Here is a 21866-nt window from a genome sequence, read left to right on the forward strand (position 1 = left end):
CTTTCTTTTGACTTCAATTTTTTTAAGCTAATAATTAAATTCGATAAAATTAATAATTTAATTATTCCATCGGGGTTAGATTGTGACAATTGATGAAACTGATGACCTATTGCCACCACATCCACATCGAATATAGTCAGAATCACACCGATTAAAAGTGGGTGAACTTTCGGACATGCAATCTCGCAGTACGTCTCTTTATTTACTGTTTCACCTTTGAATGTGCATCCACAAGTGAGAGAATATATATATATATATATATATATATATATATATGAATGAATGAATGAATGACAGTGCATGAATTTTTCTGGACAACACTGTAAAAGAGAGGACAGAGAGCTTCCTACTTATTTGAAGTGTGTCACGTAGCAATAAACATATTCTACAAAATGGACAAGGGCTAAACAAGCGCAATAGCCGGTCCAACCCCATTCCTCCCTAACCCTTCCAAGTTGGAACACAAATAAAAAAGGGAAATAAAACTGATTAGGAAACTAAGAATTGATGAATTACATAACATATATGATACAACCACCATCCATGGATGATGAACCACTGCATGACAAAGAGAACCACCACCTCCAGCTGGTTCGTATCGATGGATAACTCAGCAGGTCAGCGGGATTTGGTTATCGACACCATGTGGAAGTCGGACGTTCATGTTCCATTGCATGTCCAACCATTGATTTGTAGAAGAAGCCTTATAAGGATCTGCTAACGACCACTGGCTGCGTACTTGAATGGCGTGCACTTGTGGCATGGAGGGTACAATCTCCTGTTTTTTTCCCTTGGCTAATAAATAACATTGTCACGGTTTGGTTTGTTATCCGGTATCTGCAGCAACCTCAGCAGCACGCTGTCTCATCATCTCCATCACTGCAGCCCTCCGCCGGGAATCAGATTGCTGCTGCAATCTCCTCAAGTGTTCTTTCAGATCTCTGGACAAACAAAAAACCAAACAAGGTTAATCCGCCATTTATGGCAATATGGCAAAACAATCATAAAGAAATCAATAAGCACAACATTTACGGAGTAAACAAAACACCTGCATCGTGGTACACTGCACTCTGATTCTTTACAAGCACGGGAATGTATTTGGAGGAGATACCATATCTTCTTACACAGAACACATCCTCCTGATGCACGCGTCCTGCATTGTATACCGTGGCGGAAAAGGCCTTTAACTTTACGGCAGTTAGGATACTGGCACTGAGGAGAGCGACACTGTGAAGCATGGACCAATAGATCTAGCATTTTCCGAAGCTGCAGAATATAAGAAATTGAGTGAGCACATAATAGCGAAAAATTATATTTGCCGAATAGTGCAAAACATTTTAGACTTGAACAAAACAACAGAGAACTTAATAAATAGTTTAAGCCCAGTGTTAGATCTAATATTATACCAAAAGATTTGATGTCAAAGCAGCAAAATCAATTGCATTTTAAGTGATATTTTATTTTGTTCATAATCTTTTGCACCAACACCTGAGAACCTAAAATTTAGCTTTTAAAAAATTGCAAGATTTTTTTTTTGGGTTAATATAAGGAATTATAAGCATCAAGGTTCGCAATACCATACTGTACCAGTATTTTGACCTGGGCTCGGTACCGGTATGGTACGGTATACCGAGCGGTACACCCAGGTGTGCCGAGTACTATAGCACTGCTACAGTGCTACAGTAGATTGCTACAGTGCTACAGTGCACTCGGACCGGTAACAAACGGTCCGCGTACCGGCAACTGGTCGGACCAGTACGTACCACCCGTATCAGGCGGTACAATTCGGTACTGCAGACCCTGATAAGCATATCACATGATGCACCAACAACATTAGCATCACTAGAAGCAAAATATATGGAAAAAAAACTATCGACCCAGACTAGCGAACAAGTTAAAGCAGCAACTAACAGACCACTAACTTTGCTAAGAATTTGGCCAACATTAATAGTACAAGTGGCCTTTAGATTCCAAGAAAATACCTTGCCAACATGATCTGATTTTTATTACAGGGTAATCATAACTTATAAAGGGAAGCAGATATGTGGATCGTGATGTCTTTAGAAACAAATATGAAAGAAACTACCTCTTTCAGAAACAAAGTCTATTTGTACATGCGCGTACACAAAATGTGGTTACTAATGTGCAAATATTGGATCATGAAATTATGTATATGAATATCGCACATGGATACAATTATAGTATTATATACTAAATTAAAGGTCTGTAATGATGATGAAAGAATCTAACAAGTGCTCAGAATGCTCCTAAAAGATATTACAAATTATATAATTTCTCCAATGAATGAATATACAGAAAGCAAGGAACATTTGTGGGGCCCATCAATGCTTATTTACAACTCTGTTTGATCGTGCTATTTATGGCAGATTAAACTACTTAAATAGCGACACAAACATGATCTCTTAATTCCTAGGCTAATTTCTTTTACAAGTGCAGTGTCAAATAGGCAAGCTAATGCATTGATGGCTTTTGAGTTCCGAGGATGAACCAAAATTAGGATGGCAAAATAGACTACTTATGAGTCCTACATTACCTGAGAAGTTGTGCAACTGCATATGTATGATTCATTATAATGAAATAAATTTTTTTCACACATTTTGTTTACAGTGTGCAGGTAAATACATATATATATATATATATATATATACCAAAAACCTCCTTGCAACCACACTGAATCAAAGACCTTTTTTTGTTAAGACATGACTCATTTATTAACACAGGAGTATCGTAAATGGATTTGTACATGTTTAAAAATAATTTTTACCATGAAAAGCTCCTTTGAAAGAATCTCACAGGAAGAGCCATGTCTCAATTGGCATTGTGAGTTTATTTAACAATTTATTTCTCACAATTATTTTCAGGTGCATCGACAAACTCTTTCCTCATTGTGGATGATGTTATGTTGCAGTTGCATAGAAATAATAAGAATTCTTATTCTGTTCTGTTCCTAACAGGGATAAGCTGGTCATATTTAGATCTAATATATTCAGACAAATGAATTTTTTATCAACATATTTAAAAGGAAAAAAAAACTTGGCATTAGAGAATTATAGACACAACTCGCCTAATCATAAAAACAAGCTACATTAGGTAAATTAGTTCCAGATTAGATTTTCCACTGGTGACTAGTGATCTGCAAGATTTAGGCCAACAATTGTAATATTATTGTCTAATAATTGCTTTCCATTTGAATGTCTTTAAAGGATAGAGTTTCATTAGTTCTTATGATTTACATAAAAGAATATGCAGCCTATAATTCTTAAGTAGCATAAGTTATGTTGCATATGCACTTCTGCCAGAGTATATAAAAGAAGCAATAATGCAACTAAAACTAATGGCAATTCCTCATCATGCAAATTTGCACATTATCAGACTTAGTATATAACTAAATCTTTTATCAACAAAAAAAACTAATTCAGGCTCTGAATTCTGCCACAAAACTGTTCTAAAAAAGCAACATAATAAAATAATGTCTGAAAAAATTCATCTCCAAAAGAAAAAGAAATAAGAGCATAACAATGACTATGAATTAAACATGATAACATGCTTGAGGAGTCAACACCTAAATCAGGTACAGATTTTTAATCAACGAAGTTACCTGCAAGACTCGTTTTGCCCGAGCTTCTTTATTTTGTGCATCACGATCAGCTGTTGATGGATGATTGGTCAACATATGAGGATGATCAATACCACCTTTCTGATAACAAGCATTGCACACATCAAAATCAGGACAAGTTTCACAACGCCAGCCCTGACCAGCTTCAATATCATGATGGCAGACATTGCATGTGGTTACAAATGCAGGGGCAGTAGGATTATGGAGGTGGTATAAGACCATCATCGATGAATGCTTGGCACGACGTAGAGTATCATATTGATAATGATTTCCCTGACAAAGACTCAGAAATGCCTGCCTGGTGTCAAAAAATTCACTTTCTAGGATATCATCTTTGTCCTTTGTATCATGAGGGACATCATTATTTTCAACCTACAGGGTACATGCGTTAGCAATCAAAGTCTGTGGTAAAATAAACAAAAAAACACAATCATGCAAACTCATCCACAAGCATATATATTTTTATGGAAATGCACACACAACCATAAGAAGATAATATTTTGAAATCACTCAGAATGAATTTTGTTAGGATAACTTACTGGATATAGCATATGCTTTTCCCTGCTATTAGTAGGATGCCTATCCCTTTCATCAACACTTTGTTCTGCTTCATGACACCTACAAGCCAATAGAAACAAATCAATTCCAGACTCCAATATTTTCAGCTCCTTTTTTAGAACTACATATGAACGAGCAACTTCAATCCATAACAAGTTCATTCAGAGCAACTTGTTACCACTATGGGGAGACTACTAATAAAATAGTTCAAAGTAATGGCTGAAAAACTTCAATCTGATACCATTAAATTTTATGAGTATCATTTGTTTTAACCACTCTAATTTTGTAAAATTATACTCACATTAATGTAAAAAACTGCTTGCTAAATAGACTTCATTTTCTCAATTTCTTTTTTCATTTTCTTTTATCCTTTCTTCAGCAAATGAAACAGTTTCTTCTCATGCTATTACGAAATCATATATACTTTATCAATAGTAAAAAAAAATCATATGGACCTTCAATACCATTCTCAAGGTTGAAAAGATTATGTGATGTATGAGATCTCATTACTCATTACACCATAAAGTATCCACCAATAACTAACTATATGAATGATTATTTTCCAAGCATTGGAACAAAACCCAGAAGCAACACGTAGAGAATGGTATATTAAGCAAGTGAAAATCAATAGAGGAAAAGAAAAAGATACTGGGCCAAGGAAACTTGAACAACTAACTTCTTTGAACAATGCATACAACTTTTTTCTGCCCTGCTTAACAGTCTTCATAGAAATAAATTCTAAAATGTCCTCATGGTGTTCCAGATAAGGCTCTTTCTTAGGGAAAGGGTGGCAAACAAAAATCTCCTTTCTAACTTTTCTCACTGCATCCACTGGCCATGATATCTATCGCACACATATAACTCAAAAGAGAATCACAAGCCAATATGTACAATCCTCTTTAACACCAACAAAAAATGGAAGTATTTGGCAAGACTTTGTAGTTTGTAGTACAAAATCAGTCTTAACCCGTACTCAAGATACGCATTCTTTAACTACCTCTGTACAATGGAATTTCAGACAATCTAAACCAAGCTATCTGTAGTCCCAAAGTAAATTGAATTAAATAATTTTCACTTGGAAGCTATTAGTCTCCATTGTTCTCTAATGGTAACATAAATCTTCCAATAGCTAATGGAACCTGAAAACTTGATGATGCAGATCTTATCCTACCCGGATCCCAGATTGGCAGAAACCTAGTTCACATAACATCCCACCTGGAAGGAAATAACTCATTTAGCTAATTTTGTAATTTCCAACAGTTTGGTAGAGTCTGATTCAATGTTGGACTATCAACAGCAAACTATCTGAATGAGAATATAAAGAGGCATTAATTACAAGAGCTAAGAAATTCACTTCAAAAGAGGTTGCTTTTAAGAGAAGACGAGGGCAGCAAAAGAACTTTAGAAGGACAGGCAGACTTTTACATCCCTAGGCCTCATACTGGTGCAGGAGCCTCATGCACTTGGCTGCACGCTACTGAGAGGATATAAGTTATTTAGGTCAATTTTGAAGTCTCCAGCAGTTTGAAAGTATCAATCAGATTACAAATTGAAGGATTACCAACTCAACCACGAGCATATTAAGAGTCACTGAAAATATGATACAACCGTAAGTGTCGTTAGGTCTGGATGAAAAGCCTAATGGCAGTAAAATGGCTTCTAAAAGATAACCACAGACCTTATTTTAAGGAACAGCAACACCATACAAAATTAGGAGCATTAATTAGGCATAATGATGTTTGATAGATTAACTTAATTTCAAATCTATAATTTTCAAAACTGCTAGCCTATCATAAGCTATTAGGTGAAGGACAGAAGAGGAAAGTATAATTCTCTTTCCAAGGAAATGAAATGATCATGACTAACAAGCAATCAACTCTAGAATAAGTACCAAGAAGATGAGTATCATTTTCTAATTAGAACCAGATTATTCAATAAATAGTATAACAGTTGCAAGAACACAATTCCTATAACTGTTTAGGTGCTGTTTAACTCATTTGTTTACCTGTTGACTCAACCTTTTCTTTCCTGTAGAGATTTAAAAATTAGCCAATGATTCAAGAGATGAGACATGAAGTAAAAAAAAGTAACAAGAGCCCTCATAAACACTGCCCCTTATGTTGCCAGAAAGAAGAAAAAACCCTACACATGTATTGAGGAAAAGAACATGAATAAAGATTCAATACTAGCATTGAAAAGTGCCATTCATAGAAAGATTCAATAGTTCTGTAACAAAATTCCAATTTGTCAAGCATTTTATGTTTTCAATTGAAAATTTTAGTATAAAATGGCATTCATGATGTTAGCATACCAACCGGCAACAGATGACCATAACAGTCATACAGTACTTGCAGTAACTAATATGGAGATTGCTAATCCATATTAGACATAGGAGAATTTATGTGAAACCCCCTATTATCACCTATATTTCATAAATTGCTACTACCTCTATGAAGTAAGGCAATCACTTTATGCTTTTTTTTCTCCTTTTGTTTTGATGATATATTAATTAGTCCAAAAATATAAAAGTGCAGCCTTGGAGAATAATACTTACTTATCACAAAGTTGAAAGTTTTTGCACTGGTTGCAAACCCATCGCGTTCCGGATACCATAAGTATGCAACAATGTGTGCAAGCATGCTGCAAATGGACCATAATAAAATCTTCCTTCATAGGGCAGATGGTTTCACCAAGCTGTGTAAGAAGAAAAAAAATGCAGAATAATATTTAGATTACTGGACATGATAACTTCAACAGAAAATTCTGAAAATAATTATGTAAATAAGAAACAAGCAAGATTCATGATCGAAAACCCAACCAGGATTTTATAAGATGATCGTAAGACGATGATATGAACATGAAATCCTCAGTTACGAAATGATGGAAGGCCTGAGTAGAAGAAAAATACCTTTTGCATCAACAAAGCATCCTTAGAGGCATTTCCGGAAAGATCAGTTTGACCGGCAGCTTTTAAAGCTCTTTTTGTAATAGTCATTTTGGTTTTTCCCCTCTTCAGTTGTTTTTTACCATCTTCCTCTTGGCGAAGCTGGTAAATCATATCCTCAGCTGCACCAGGCCAATAATCTCCATCGAAGTAGGGCAAACGAGCTGCAGTTACTTTAGCCTTGCACTCCCCCATAGTTATAAAGAAATGATCATATAAGTTAGTCAGGTCAACAACAATATTCTCCTTGGCAGCTTTTCGAAGCATAGTTAAGTACCTGGTAAAGGTGAAAAACAAATAATGCAAATGCAACCAATAACAATAGCGAAAGGGAAAAAGAAACGACATGAAAGCCTTCAAGCTTTACCACTCCCTGAGTTTGTCAGATTTTGGGGTCTTCTGAATTTCAGGATGGCAATACAGTATGTAGTCTTCGCCCCTCAAAGGAGGACAGGCCCAAATATAACAGCTGGTGAACCCCCGTTTCTTGCAATATTCAAGATATCCAATCTGAAACATATAAATAAAAACAAGTTATCGCTCATAGGTTGAAACAAAGAAGACCTGAAGTATTTCATGCCATTATTGTTTTTGTAGAAAAAGCGTGTGATCATCAATAAAGGACTGAAACAAATTATTCTGAATAATATTTAGAACATAAAAGATAGAAAGATAATAAGGTCAAAGTACCAGAATTTCATGATAAACAAAAGTACGTAAAGCTTCCCCAGTCACTGTTTTGATCTCAGGCCTGAAGTACTTTACAGAATCTAAATATGAGAGATAGACACGCCGCTGGTTGGGGAAAGAGCATTCAGAACCAAATTCTTGAACATACATCCCAAATAGGCATACTTCTACCCCTTCTATCTTCTGAAACAACAATACAGCCTGGAAAAAGCATATTTTAGGTTAAATACACCAATTTCATCATAGACTTGAGCTACCTTTTGATATATTTTATGATGTATGGTGAAACTTTTTCTTCAGCATAGGACAACAAGAAGCATAAATTTCAGTGGCTTATCAAGTATGAAACTTTTGTACCTTGGACTTGTAAGGAAACTCTTTAGGGTAATTTTCCTCCTGAAATATCTCTAGAAACCGCTGCTTTACTTCCAATTTTTTGTCAACAGATGATACTACTCTGACTACAAGCCCTTCAGCCCCTGGTACCTGAAATATGGAAAAGAAGTAATAATTTAGAATTTTCAACTACAATGAATAAGAATTAACCATCTTCAGTAAGAGAAAAAAACAATATTAAAAGGAGAGGAAAGCACGAAAAGAATTTCTTTCTTATCACTTAACAGGAATGTACATGAAACATAATGACAAGGCTAAAAACGAGAAGTTCATATCAAAGTTTTAAAAGCCAATAGAACCCATAATCAACTCATGTTTACCAGTCTGATTAGGTACCATATTAAAACATATAGCTCAATAGCAGCACATATCAGTTCATTTTGAATTTTGAATTATTTTATATTGCTGTCCTGCCCTAAACACCAGCAGTATACCAGACTGATAAACTACCAAAACTAGTATTGGACCAATATTTAAATCCTTTTTTTCCAAGAACCAAATACTAAATTTACTCTTAGATCTTAGGATAAGAGTAAATCATCTGGGAAAAACTCTCCTAACATGGGTAATATTTAGTTCAAATAAACAATAAAACCATGAGCATATTTAGGAAATCCATCATCCTCGTTGTAAAAAACTGAACCTACAGAAATATAATGATATATGCTTGTATGAAGTAGCTCATGAATCACTCAAATGTGACACCTGAAAATACTCAGTTATATAAGGGAAGGAAAATCATGATTTCTGTATCTGACAAAAAAGGTGAAATAAAACTCAAAGATTAGCCAATTGATCCAGAAACATGTAGGCCAAGGATTAGTGTCAAACTGGAGGCAGCTCTCTTCATAGTTAATAGCTTGGCATGTCAACAAGTCAAACTGTCAATATTTTCAGATTTAAGAAATGGGTACAAAAGACTTAATAAGACCAACAGAGTCTGCAACACCAGATAATATTGATTGGGTCTTGGTCCATGGTAAGACTATTTAATGGGTTCTGATGGAAACAATATTTTCAGCATACATGGGTACGTTTGCATGAGTTAAACCCCCTAGACTATGCAGTCCTGTGGACAGTATTTGTAGGATGGGCATGCATAGCTTAGGTCTAGGATGGGTCCTTGTTCAAACACCAGTTAGTTAGGCCTTCCATATATGATTATATTTGGAGTGTCTTTTCAATGTTCTTTGACAAGTGTTATCTAATGTCTTGGTGTTGATTTTATTTTACATAACCAGTTGATAGTTTAGATAGACTTAGTTTTTACTAGTATATATCAGATATAACTCTGATTTAAGTCTAAATAAAATAAGATATCATCATTTTATCTAGATTCCTAATTCATGCCTTGTCAAGTTGATTAGCAAAGAGTTTAACAAGGTAAAAGGTAAACCAAAAAACACTCCGGTCACACTGCTGACCTTTTATTCTGCTCATATATAATGTATGACAGGAACAAATGAAAATTCCAGTGAAGATTTTAGCCAATGTGCATTGCATGTGTAAAAAAGAAACTATTATAGAGTAGTGGTTTGTCTGTGGATGGACAGTAGGCAAAGAAAGAACATGGTATGGATATCAGAAATCAGACTTATCATGATAGAATATGATGGCTTCACCAGAAGCTTTAACACAAAAAAGAAGACTTATAATAGATGGTCTCTGAAATGTTGAACTACAGGTCCAGAATATCTTAAGGTTCAATCAGAGTAATTACTTGCTTTATCTACCTGGAAAATAGGACATGAGCTATATCTGCCAATTATATCTGACATTAAACATTGAAATCCCATCAGAAATAAAGGAAGGATTAATAGAAGAAAAGATGCAATCGTAACAGAAGAGAAAAGGAACCTGGCCACTGGCCAAATGTAACTCAACTGCTACAAACAAATTTATCAATTAATAATGCCACAGAAGTCTAAATAAATGGAGGTTGTTACTTTGGACCATTTATAAGTTGAACACCGGCATAAGTATTAACGAAGTTTTCAGTTGTAGTTCCTTGAATATATATCTTTCATGCTCCTCAGAAGTTTAGATCAAACAGAAATTTGTAGAATTGAAACGGAAATGCAAAACAAATATCTCACTCACCTCATCAAAATTTTTCCCGAGATGCCTGGATCTCTCTTGCCTCTCTTGCTTAAGCCGTCTAAAAAGTCGTCGTTCTATGTGATCACTGAGAATAGTTTTTGGCAAATCTTTTGCACCAAGAACAGCACTCTGAGGCAAAGGCTTGCGCTCACCTCTTTCTATCTCCTTAACACAACAATTAGGGCAAGTGAATTCTGCTTCTCCATCATTTCTTCGACCATTAAAAAGAGCACATACTTGATGTTGCCAAACTTCACATTTATCACATTGCACCCACTGAAATAGAATGTGGATGGCATATGTTTGAGCATTATGCACAATAGGCTCTAAAACTCAAAAGAAAAAAAGAGAAATCAAGATAACACAAAGAAGAAACACACCCATTCTTCAGTTTCCTCATCATTTCTTTTCTTTTCAAGCTTTGTCTTTAAAAATGTAGATCCTTCAGCTTCTATAGTTTCACCTCGAGCCTCATTATAGCATGGGATACAGAAGTAATGACGGGTTTCACTGCTTCCAATTGTATAATAGAATGCATTTCGTTTTATTCGAGCACCACATGGAGAACAATATATTGGAGGGGGTTCAAAAGTTAGCTTTTCCACTGCACAAAGCTGGCATGAGTTTTCAGTCATCGAACGTTCCCTTGCTTGATTCTTCTCAGCTTTAGCCTTGCTCTGTAAAAACATAAAAATACAATACTGATTATTTGTCTGATTGAAATAGTGCTAACAATTCCAGATGTGGTTAACTATAATCCGCATGGAAGTTGCTCAACTAGCAATTTCTATAAGCATTGACCAGAATACCTTTGTATTTATGCCTGCAAGAACTTCCATAAGACAGCCATAAAATGTAGAAAAGTGGAGAATGAGAGATTGGGAAGGGATCACAATTTAGACAGTGAGTGATGAAACAGGAAGTTTAGGAAGTACTGTTAAACTTCTGATTTCAACCACATTAGTTCCATAATGATTGCAATTCTCTACTCCAATAAATGAATTATCATTTAAGTCAGGCTGACTCAACCTTACATACATAACCCCCAGGAAATGAATTATCCAATACAAATGCCATGTGGCATATGGACAATTTCAGAAACACAAAGGAATTACACCTTTAAATGGCTAGTTCTGATGTGCAAAAAGATGGATAAGCAGTAACCTCGCCACAGAACTTCCCTAACCTTTTAGAAACCCTTATTTTGGTTGTAAAAGTCTGCATTCTTATATCATCTTTTCCTTTCATTTTCTTTTCTTCATTTGTAGAAATTTTTGAATCTAAAAACTGGATGAAGATAGAAAAATAAGGGGAACCGAAATTGGACAATAGTTAGAAATATGGTATTATATACTACATCAGCTTATATAATGTTGATAAAAAACATTACAGACACAAAAAACATTAGAAGCATCCTTGTGAAACCTGAATTCTATTGAAAAAATGCTAAAAAGAACTAGCTGCCACTCTACAGTTTCATCAAGAATTTTGACACGATTCTTTTTTATACTTAGTAAAAATATAATTTTAGTTTGAAATACAGCCTGTATAGAAGTCACTTGAAAAAATTATGATGTATATTACAACCTGATATTTAAATAAACATTATTTCATGTGTAGACAAAATGCCTTTCAATTATGTTAACAGACTTTAAATATCAGTTGGATCTGCAGGTTGCACACAATCTACTGACTTGTCTAAAATGACTATAGAACCAAAATATGAATGACATGCATAATCACCAAATACATGAGAAAAATACATCAGTCATTCTTTGCACAAGAATAATAAAGTATCATTAATGGGCTTACCAGATGACCTATTAACGTATGGTCACTATTATCAAGTTCAGCCACTGTCATATTTCCATATTTATGGTAAAAAAAATTGACATACTGAAGGCTGGTGCAAGTATCTTGATCCTATATGAATATTTTTTTCTAGTGCTTTCGTCGGAGTATTTCGTACAGAATAGTTATAATACCTCAAGAACTGATGTAGTACATGTCACCAGAGTGACACATACTGCACCAGAAAACAGGGATGCTAATAGGCACTCATGTGCCCACCTAGGCGCCCGAACGAGGCAAGGCTTGAGCGCCTCAATATAACATTGGTGAGTGCCTTGGTTGCCTGGCGCAGCTAATCAAATTCCCAGATTTGATCAGATCCTAGCTTGAGTCAATTGGTTTGATCAAATCATTAAAAGATTTTATAATATTTTGGTTCAAGCCACTTGGTTTGATCAAATCTTTTAATAAAAATATAAAAACACCTCCCCCGGTGTCTAACGAACCCTAATTCTCATCCCTCTCCGCCTTGTTGCATGCAAAGTAACCAGTGACTCACAATCGACATTCGCGCACAAGTAGCTCCCCTCCCCCAGAACAACAATGCCTCCCCTCTCTTGCGATTGATAGCATGGCGATGCCTCCCATCTTGCGGATGACAACACATGGCGATGCCTCCCCTTCAACCAGCAGTACCTCCCTCTCTCTAAGATGTCTCCCCCCTCACCACCTTCGCTCTGTCTCTCTTCCAACGTAGCACCCTATTCTTCTTTCTTTCTTTCGCTACGGTGCAACCCTCCTCTCTTCTCTTTCTCATCAATGCAGGTTCCTCTCTCTCTCTCTCTCCTGGCGAAGAAAAACCCCTCCCCTATATTCTCGGTCTCTCTCGATGGTGCAGCCCCCCTCTCTTTTCTCTATCTCTCCTGCAGATGCATCCCCCTTCTCGATCTCTCTCTAAGCTGACAGTGTAGCCCCCTCTCTTTCTCTTCCAGCAGCACAACCCCCCCCTCTCTTCCCGCTCTCTCCGTCTCTCTCAATGGTGCAAACCCGCTCTTCTCTCTTCCAACAGTGCAACCCCCGTCTCGCCTCTCTCTTCTCATGGTGCAGCTCCCTCTTCTCTCTCCCAATATCCGGTGGTGCAACCCTCTCTCTCCCTCTCTACTGTGAAGTCGTTAGCCGTGCCCCCTCCCACTGTTGGAGGGGGCACGGCCTCAACCCCCATTCCTCCACTTTCAGACCCATTCCCCTGCTCTCAACCCCCTCCCTTACTCTCCACCACCCACCCGGAGTGTTAGTTCTGTTAATAATAATGTTAATTCTTATTAATAACAATTTACGAATAGTATTAATGTTAATTTTTAATCCTTAATTATATTCTCTATAATTTTTATTTTGACAAGTATCTTGCTTCGCTTAAGCAAGCACCTAGGGCCTCGGGCATTTTAAAATATTGACACTTTTTAGCTCCTAATGCCTTTGATAGCACTGCTCTAAAGGTATTAGTTTGGGCACATGCTTGGGTCAATTGGCCTGTGTCAATTTCAGAATTATATTGTTCCAGAATGGTATTGGCAAATCCCCATGTCATGAAACTAAAATCCTTGATTCATATAAAACATCTGCATCTATCAAAGATGAGAGTTGTGAGCTTTGTCCGACTACAGTTCAAGCATATGCACTGTAATAAGTTGGAATTGGCTTGTGCAACAAATGATCCAAAAGTGATGAAATTTGCCAAGATAATAAAGGAGTGGGAGAATGCAAGTGCCTCAAAGTAAAAAGAACAAGTTTAAATTTATTAGTCAGTGATTCCAAAATTAACCATTCACCTTTTGATAACAAATCCAACATATACAAGATACTTCAGGAATAAATTTTTAAGGAACCTCAGAAAACTGAATGTCAGATGATGTTTGATGGAGTTGCCATGAAAGATCTTTAAAGCACTCAAGATGCACTTATAATCCAACAAGAAAACACATCTAAAGATTGACTAGTGAAAACATAAATTATATCATATATTAATAACTTTGATGAAAGACTAATACATTGGGTGCCCAAGATTCAAGCCATGAACCTCTCTACTTGCAAAAGTAAGACTGTATACATTGAGCCTCCCCAGACCAGGGCAGAGAACTTCTAGGCCGGTTTTTTTATATAAGCCACTAAGCCCAACCTCTTCAATTTCTGAACTGACAATTAAAAGGTTATTTGAGATAGTGAACTATATCACACACATCAAAACCCTGTTAGCCCAGGAATTGTGAACAGAATGTTCAGAAGATCTAAGGCATTTCAGTAGCAATACAAAGATAGAGCAGCTCCTTATTAAAGCATCACATAGTGATAAGGCTGGCACATCAGGTAGAAATAACCTTGTTAACTAAAATAAGGTTAGTAACAAAAAGTGAAGAAAAAAGGATGAATAGTTATCTAGATCAATAATCAGTTACAATAAAAGAGAACATAAGCTTGTCATTACCATAAGGGGACCCAAAAAAAATGGGAATATAATATATATGCTTTGTAGGTTTTGATAATTTCAAAAGTCTTTCAGTTAAAATTTGAAGAAGGAACACAAAAAAAAAATCTTAAGCATGTCAAGAACCTAACCTGACCAACCCATTGCCTCAAACCCATTATATGCTCCGTAATCTGTTCCGGAGTGAACAGTTCAATCAATGAAACACCTTTTATCTTTGGCTTCCCTGATTTATTTCCAGTTATTTGATCTGTTGTTTGGTTACCTGGATCTTGCTTGATTTCTATGGTAGACTGATCCAGCATTTTATCAACCACCATATTTTCTTGTTTGACATGAGAGTTGACAGAATTGGAAACACTGGGATCTTTTTCACAGGTTGGCAAGTTCTTATTTTCACTGATATCACTGCCAAAAACTGGTACTTGTTCATGACCAGAGCCAGTAGGTTCATCCATCTTCAAAACAACCTCAGAATTAGCAGATATCATCACAGTTCTGTGTTTGCATTCTAAAGCCTCTGTCTCCTGGAAATCACAGTGCTGGTTCCCTGAAGGCAGACAGACCACAGAAGCTTCAACCTTAGGAAGAAAAGGAGATATATGTTGAACCTTCATGCGCTTGGATGCAGGCTGCCTGTCCCCAGAATCTTCAGTAGGAATTGTATCTGTTCTCATTCCATCAGAATCTGTTTTTATTTCAGTAACCACACTAGTGTCTGACAGAGCACGAGCATGTGCCTTATAATTTGCTGCTATATGATCACGTACTGGAATGCACACTGGACAATCAGCCACTTTGCAATTACGGATATGCCTGACAAGTTTCCTAGATTGGGAACAGCGTGGAAACCTACATTGCTCACTGTTGCAGGCATCCATATGCATAATTAACTCCTGAGCTTTCAAGCAGTTGGATTCTCTACATAGTCCCTTTCTTGATGGACACCTGTGGGCATGATGCAGAAACAACAGCCACCTTATCTGTTTCAAATAGTCTTGTTGCTTTATAGAGTCTTCACGTCCAGAATCTACTTCTCTAGCAGAAACATTAGGTTGCTGAGTGTCATCTTGCCCTGCTATTCTTTGGTTAAGCTCCTCCTGGAGTTGTTGGCATGATTGTTTTTCTGGCATCTGTGCTTGCTTTAGTGGTTGCGGATGCCATTGAAATTGCAGAAGTTCATCTGCTTGCAATTCACTGGATATGTGACCAATGTTCTCCGAAAATCCATCAGACTGCAGGTGCGGATGCAACAATTGCAGTGAACCCTCTGAAACCGAGACATGAAAATCTCGAGGGCTGGGCAAATGGCCAAGAAATTGAGCACTTTTAGCGTGACCTTCGGCAGAAGCATTCTGCTGGTATTGAGTCTGTAAGTCTGGAGGTTGGACATGTCGAGCTGCTGACTGAATCAAAGGCTCAGAACAAGTTACATTAGAATGAGAAGGAACTAGCTGCTCACCAAAATGTGAAGTCGCTGAAGACTTTCTCAAAGAATCATTCATTAGTGCAATTTGTTGGTTTTGCTGCTGTCTCTGTGGCAGCAGATGCTGATTCTGAACAAACTGTGCATAAGTTTGATTGGGCTGCTGTGTCGATTGCTGCATGTGCTGTTGTGATTGCAGTAGTTGTTCCCTCGTAGACTGAGATGACTGGTAATTCATTTTCTCTGAATGATCAAGCAACTGAGGTATTATATTCAGAGGAAGTTGTGTTGACTTGAAACTTGCATTGTAGTTTAGCAACCCTGCATTTGCTCTTAACTTGTGATGCAAATTAACAGAATTCATGTTATTCATAGCAGATAAGCTGGATGAATCAGGTCCATGAAAGGTCTCAGAATGTGTTATATCAGTAGTTCTCACTGTATTACCATCATCAACCACAGGTAATATTTGCTGTGATAATGATGCTGTAGAAAAACAAAGTTAAATCCTCTTAAGTTTGTTACAAATAGAAAACTTAGAAATTAATGATAGACAACGTGAATTTGTATGAAGCTACGAACAAAGATATTCCACTTAAAAACACCATCTGTGAACTGGAATCAACTACATGAACAGAAAATTAGAGAAGAAAATATTCATGAACATCTTAATTTATGCTTAAAGCAGGAAAGATTACTTGGCATCCTTGGTTGATGATGTTGCTGCAAAGGCTTTGGAGAACTAACATAAGGATTTGGAGTCAGGACACCCTCAGATGCTGCAGACCCACTTAGTTGCATGGTGTTTCCAATTAATCCCAATGCACCATTTGCAAGTGCATGTGAGAACCCATAAGGGGAACCCTTGTGCAGAACATTGGACCTCATTCCAGCATTAATTTGAGCACCAAGACTATTGAATATATGGCTGTTTTGACTCACAGCATATTTCTTTTGTTGGAGTGACTGTGGAGCCACAGGAGTCTCAGTGCTAGAAAATCCAGTTCCATTTGAACACTCAGAATTTGCAGATGCTGCCTGTTGACTATTAAGTCCAGGAGTTGGTATCATCTGACTAAATTGTCTCGGTATGCTGGTTGAAGCCACTGAGGACATTATATTACTTCCACCTGAACCAAGACCAAAATTGGCCGACTGGTGCTGGTAACCATTACAAACTGTTCCTACAACAAACATACAATCAATCCACAGCAGTAAACCTTAAATATTAAACAAAGACTAACTATGCCCAAAATTTACCATCGGAGGCATTGAGGGAGGTATTGTTTCCAGCATCAGGTGGACCATTTGCAGTTGATAGTAAGTTTGCCATGTTTGCTTTAGTTTGAGGTGCAACAGCAGTATTCCTGGCAGTAACTGTAGGGTTCTCTAGTTGAACTGAAACTGCAGTATTGGTGCTGCCATTATTTGAAATACCAGGAGTTGGAATCATTGTGCTAACAGCAGAGGAAGGTGTAATATGATGTGACAAGGGTCGACTGTTGTTGAGAACATTCTTTATTATGGAGCACAAACGATGATCAACTGGATCCAAAGCTAAATTCAAATAAACTTCCTGATCACAGGAACACATATGCATTAGATGGACTGTGAAAATTTCAGTAGAGGAATAGAAACAGCCAATTATATCAAAAAACTGTGTTTTATCATAACGAGAACTCCAGAATTGAAGTTTCACGGTAGCACTTTAAGCAAACTATAATTCCCTGGACTTAAATCGAAATAAGATAAAGGATGAAACATTTGAATAAAAGGGTTCTCACATAAATGAAAAGAAACATTGGTAAAAAGTAGTTACCCTTGTAGCAGCTTCCCTGAAAATACGATCTTCCAAACGCCTAACAAGCTCTGGTACTCTACGTACCCACTCTTCAGAATACGCTTGATTTTTTCTTTGAAGAATATTGTAGCTGAAACATCCAAGCAATTAAAATTGTCACAACAAATCAAGAAGCACAAATGTTAATGCTTAGAAAATGTTACATATTTCCAGTACTGACAAAAGAGAAAATAAAGAAAATAAGGACATACATTTTCAGCTTGCAAAGTGAATGAAGCCTACAACTATTAGGAAATATCCTTAGTGCCATAAATACACTAGAATATGATGCTAGGTTATCTTATAGAGAACTAGGTTTCTGTGTTTCATGATAATCTATTCCCTAGTCACTTCACTTTGATGTAAATATTGCCAACATAAGGACCAACACCACTTAAAGTACATATCACAGACTGTAAGGTATGGACAATCACATAATGCACAAATACCACTTTTACAGAAAAGTGCAGATTCCAGAAACAAAGGTGTACCAGGACAAAATGTACAAGTAGAAAAAATATTTGTTGTTTTGTCCTAGTGGTGAAATTCTATATTTCTAAAGGTACAATTGGGACGTCATCTCATCAATTGGAATTACATGTCCAATAGAAGTCCTTAAAAATAAAAGTTACGAAAGAGAAACAAACAAAGGCATACATTCACAAGAGAGACAAAGCCAAATCCATGCATGCATGCATGCAAAGTTTTGATTATGAAAGCATATCAATAGCATCCTTGTCTGCACAATTTGTGAAAGTGTTCCTACACTAATTAGCATAACATTCATGGAAATGAAGCTTCTGTCTCAAGTAACACGACTCTTACATTAACCATCGACGATAAATCAATAACAATGTAATATCACAAGAAACCAACAAAAACTACAGCAGTCAGTAATAAGATTCTAAGGTCAGTTTCTAGTTATAATTAAATATTAGAAATATTTATTGCTACAAAGTTCATGACATGCAAATTGTTACTTGGATTTTGGTGAGTATGATGTAGCAACAAATATATGGTGCCATTCAACATGTAAAGAGACAGATGCCTACTTATGAATAATAAAATCCTATCATATGAATGTATTATGGAATTGGCATGAACAAGAAACAAAGTCAACTGGGCAGTGAGATTTATCTTACAGTAATAGCACATATGTTGACACTAGAAGATCATGACAATGTACAGGTCTGTAACTAGCAGACTTCTAACTTAATGCCAATTACCTACGTCAGACACCAAAAAGGTACCAGTTTGCAACCCCACCCCCCCCTCTTCCTCTCTTCCCTCCCAAAGAAAAATAAAAACAACATCCACCCCTCATTTTTCTTTACATTTTCCCTTTTTTTCAGTGGTTGAGATCCCAAAGATGTTGCTCACACGCACGATTCAGCAGTTTCATAAGATCGTGATGGTGATAAAAAGGTAAGATAAAATGCTGAATTGATATAGGCAACTATGGAGATTCCCACACTAATTACAATATAACGGCAGCATTTTACTTTCGATGGCCCGGTTTTAGCAACTTGCCACCTTGCCATATTGGCTTCTAATCTTGGATGGAAGCAGATAACAGCAGATGAGCAGATTACTGCAGCAGACACAACATGTAAAACTTGGATTGAAGCAGATAAAACATGCGTATAGCAGGATAAACATTGAATATATGGGTTCTTAAATACCCAAGACCTTGAACCAAGGCAAGGGATACCAGCAGCTGAGCTAAGACTGGCTGGTCTTAAGTTAGAATGTCACTGCTTAAGAAATATAACCTAATATCACAACAAGGCATTGAGGAATAATAGTCAGTGCTCTCTTCTAAATCCATCGCCAAAAAATGGATTAGTCTAGGCTTCATCCATCACCTTGAGCCACCAACACAATTGGATGACCATGACTGAGTATGCAAGGTCAAAGTTGACAGAGAGAACTTAAGACATAATAATTAAGTTGCAAAGTGAATACTCACATTTTCTGCTGCATGGTAGCACGACCATTCTGAAGTTCAGAATCCATGGGTCCCGATCCAAGACCCTGCATCTGGGATGCCATAAAATTTCCAATCTGCTGGGAAGGACCTGACACTTGTGTGCTTGATTGGGTAGACATCTGACTGGAGATTTGACCAGTCAAATGAGCATGAGCATTCATTTTCCTCCCTTTTGGATGTCAACACCCAAGTTCCAATCATAACACAACCATTAAACAGGACGAAAGAGCACGGGCTTTTAGCTGAAGATGCAATATTCCCAATGTTTGATAAAAAAAGAAGGCTGCTAGAGACATTTTTGCTCAGGCCATCAAGCTCCTGATAACTGATCTGCATGATGACCAATTTCAGCATGGATCATGCACTAAACAAAGTGAAGGGATGCTAAAAGGCAAGTTGTTTAGCTTCAAAAACATACACGCAACCAAAAAAGCAATAAATCGACTAAATAATAAACACCACAGGTCTTTCTAGTTCTGAAGCGTCTTTGGCGCATTCAGAGCTCACGCCAACACAAGGATTACGATCATAATCCCTTCAACTTTACAACCAACCGCAACACAAGGGAATGAGTTTTGACACCAAGACCAACAGCAATTACGAATCAACAAGCCCTAATTTAAGAATTGAATCCCGACGGCATTGGCTCTGCCGCGAGGACCAGACGCATATGCAGCAAGCAAGACAGACATCATAGGTTTCCGGACGATGAAAGATGACAGAAAATCTCTGGGCTTATCAAAATATCTCTTTTCTCCGTCAAAATAAGACAGCAAAAAGACATTAACTACACAATCATGTCGCTGGCCCAAACCCTAGCTACCCCAGCATCGATCAAAATGAAGCTCAATCAACAAACTAATACGAACAATCAAACCCAACTGACCTACGAGGGAGTAGGAGCAAGGAGTCTCAGGCGGGGACGGCGATCACCGGTCGTCGTGTGTCGCGGGGCAGCAGCAGCAGCTGGACGAACTCCGCGAGCAGCGGCGATTAAAGGGGGAAAGCAGGAGGCCCGAAGGTCTGCTTGATCAAAAACCCCCCGACTACCGATCCAAGATCTGTGGAGCGGGACGAATTCGAGCGAACGGGGGGGAATCGAGCAGCTTCCGAATCGAAGCCCCTTGACCGGATACTAATTCCTCCCTTGGAGTCCAATCAATTAATGCGAACCCGGGCGGTGGGCTTCCCCTCTTCCTCCCTCCCTCCTCGATCGATCGACGGATCCGATCTCGGAACAACGCTTCGACGAAGTCTGGAATTAGAATTTTCTTTAACCCCGATTTGGTGTTCTTTGTTTCCTTTTCTGGTCGTTCGCCCACCGCCGCTTTGAAGCCCGATCGAAGACCCAGGCGATTTCTACAGCCGTCAGTCACGCACGTGAGGATAAATGCCGGGGGAAGAGGAGGGGGGTGCGCCGGGGGGGGAGCGCTTCCCCATACCCCCCCCCCCACCCACCTCCGCGCTCACGGAGTTCTCCCTGTCAACCTATCCGCTTTCTGATTGGATGCGGGTTAGATACCTGAGTGGGACCCACGTTTGAAGCCGTCGCCTCGTCCGAATTACGAGGTAGGTAGGCATCGAGGTAACGAAAAGGGTGTCGAAAGCAGTTGCCAAAAACAACATGGGATGAAATGGACGGACGGGGATTGGCATTTGGCGTCGAGCAGACGGTGTTAATTTGCCGGTGGTTTGCACCGCATGGTAATTATGAGCAATGCATGTTCACTATGGTGTAGCCCAGAAATCACACCAAGAAAAATATTAGTCACATTAAATTTAATAGAGGATATTATTGATCCACCTATAGTGAGCATGAGAGGTTACTAGAAAATAAAATTGGCATCATATTAGGTAAATTATAATTATCTATGTTAAAAATATGGGAGATTCTTGAAAAAAATATTTTATTTATTGTTTTTATTTATGAGCATTTATCTTGTATATCTATGTTCAAAATCTCATCTAATAAATTTTTGAAGATATCAAAATAGTCTAGCTTGTAACAAGTA

The 21866-nt window shown here is 37.5% G+C and overlaps 1 protein-coding gene across 2 annotated transcripts; it reads right to left on the minus strand.

The window, feature by feature from the left end:
- Positions 1–323: 323 nt before the first annotated feature.
- LOC135625577 (probable histone acetyltransferase HAC-like 1) lies at positions 324–21205 on the minus strand. Of its 2 annotated transcripts, none has more exons than XM_065130559.1 (17): positions 20741–21205; positions 19834–20184; positions 17844–17955; positions 17285–17600; positions 16723–17202; positions 14730–16510; positions 10706–11002; positions 10326–10601; positions 8187–8315; positions 7830–8030; positions 7507–7649; positions 7104–7416; positions 6750–6889; positions 4177–4255; positions 3620–4009; positions 1049–1266; positions 324–941 (listed from the first exon to the last, which is right to left on the minus strand). In XM_065130559.1, exons 2-17 carry the CDS (start codon positions 20013–20015, stop codon positions 827–829), a joined length of 5172 nt encoding a protein of 1723 aa, XP_064986631.1. In that variant the 5' UTR covers positions 20016–20184; positions 20741–21205; the 3' UTR covers positions 324–826. The 2 variants fall into 2 exon arrangements, with proteins under 2 accessions (XP_064986631.1, XP_064986630.1); XM_065130558.1 differs by having other exon boundaries at positions 16723–17208.
- Positions 21206–21866: the final 661 nt, after the last annotated feature.

Source organism: Musa acuminata, chromosome BXJ2-10 (genome assembly GCF_036884655.1).
Source record: "Musa acuminata AAA Group cultivar baxijiao chromosome BXJ2-10, Cavendish_Baxijiao_AAA, whole genome shotgun sequence".
Taxonomy (NCBI): domain Eukaryota; kingdom Viridiplantae; phylum Streptophyta; class Magnoliopsida; order Zingiberales; family Musaceae; genus Musa; species Musa acuminata.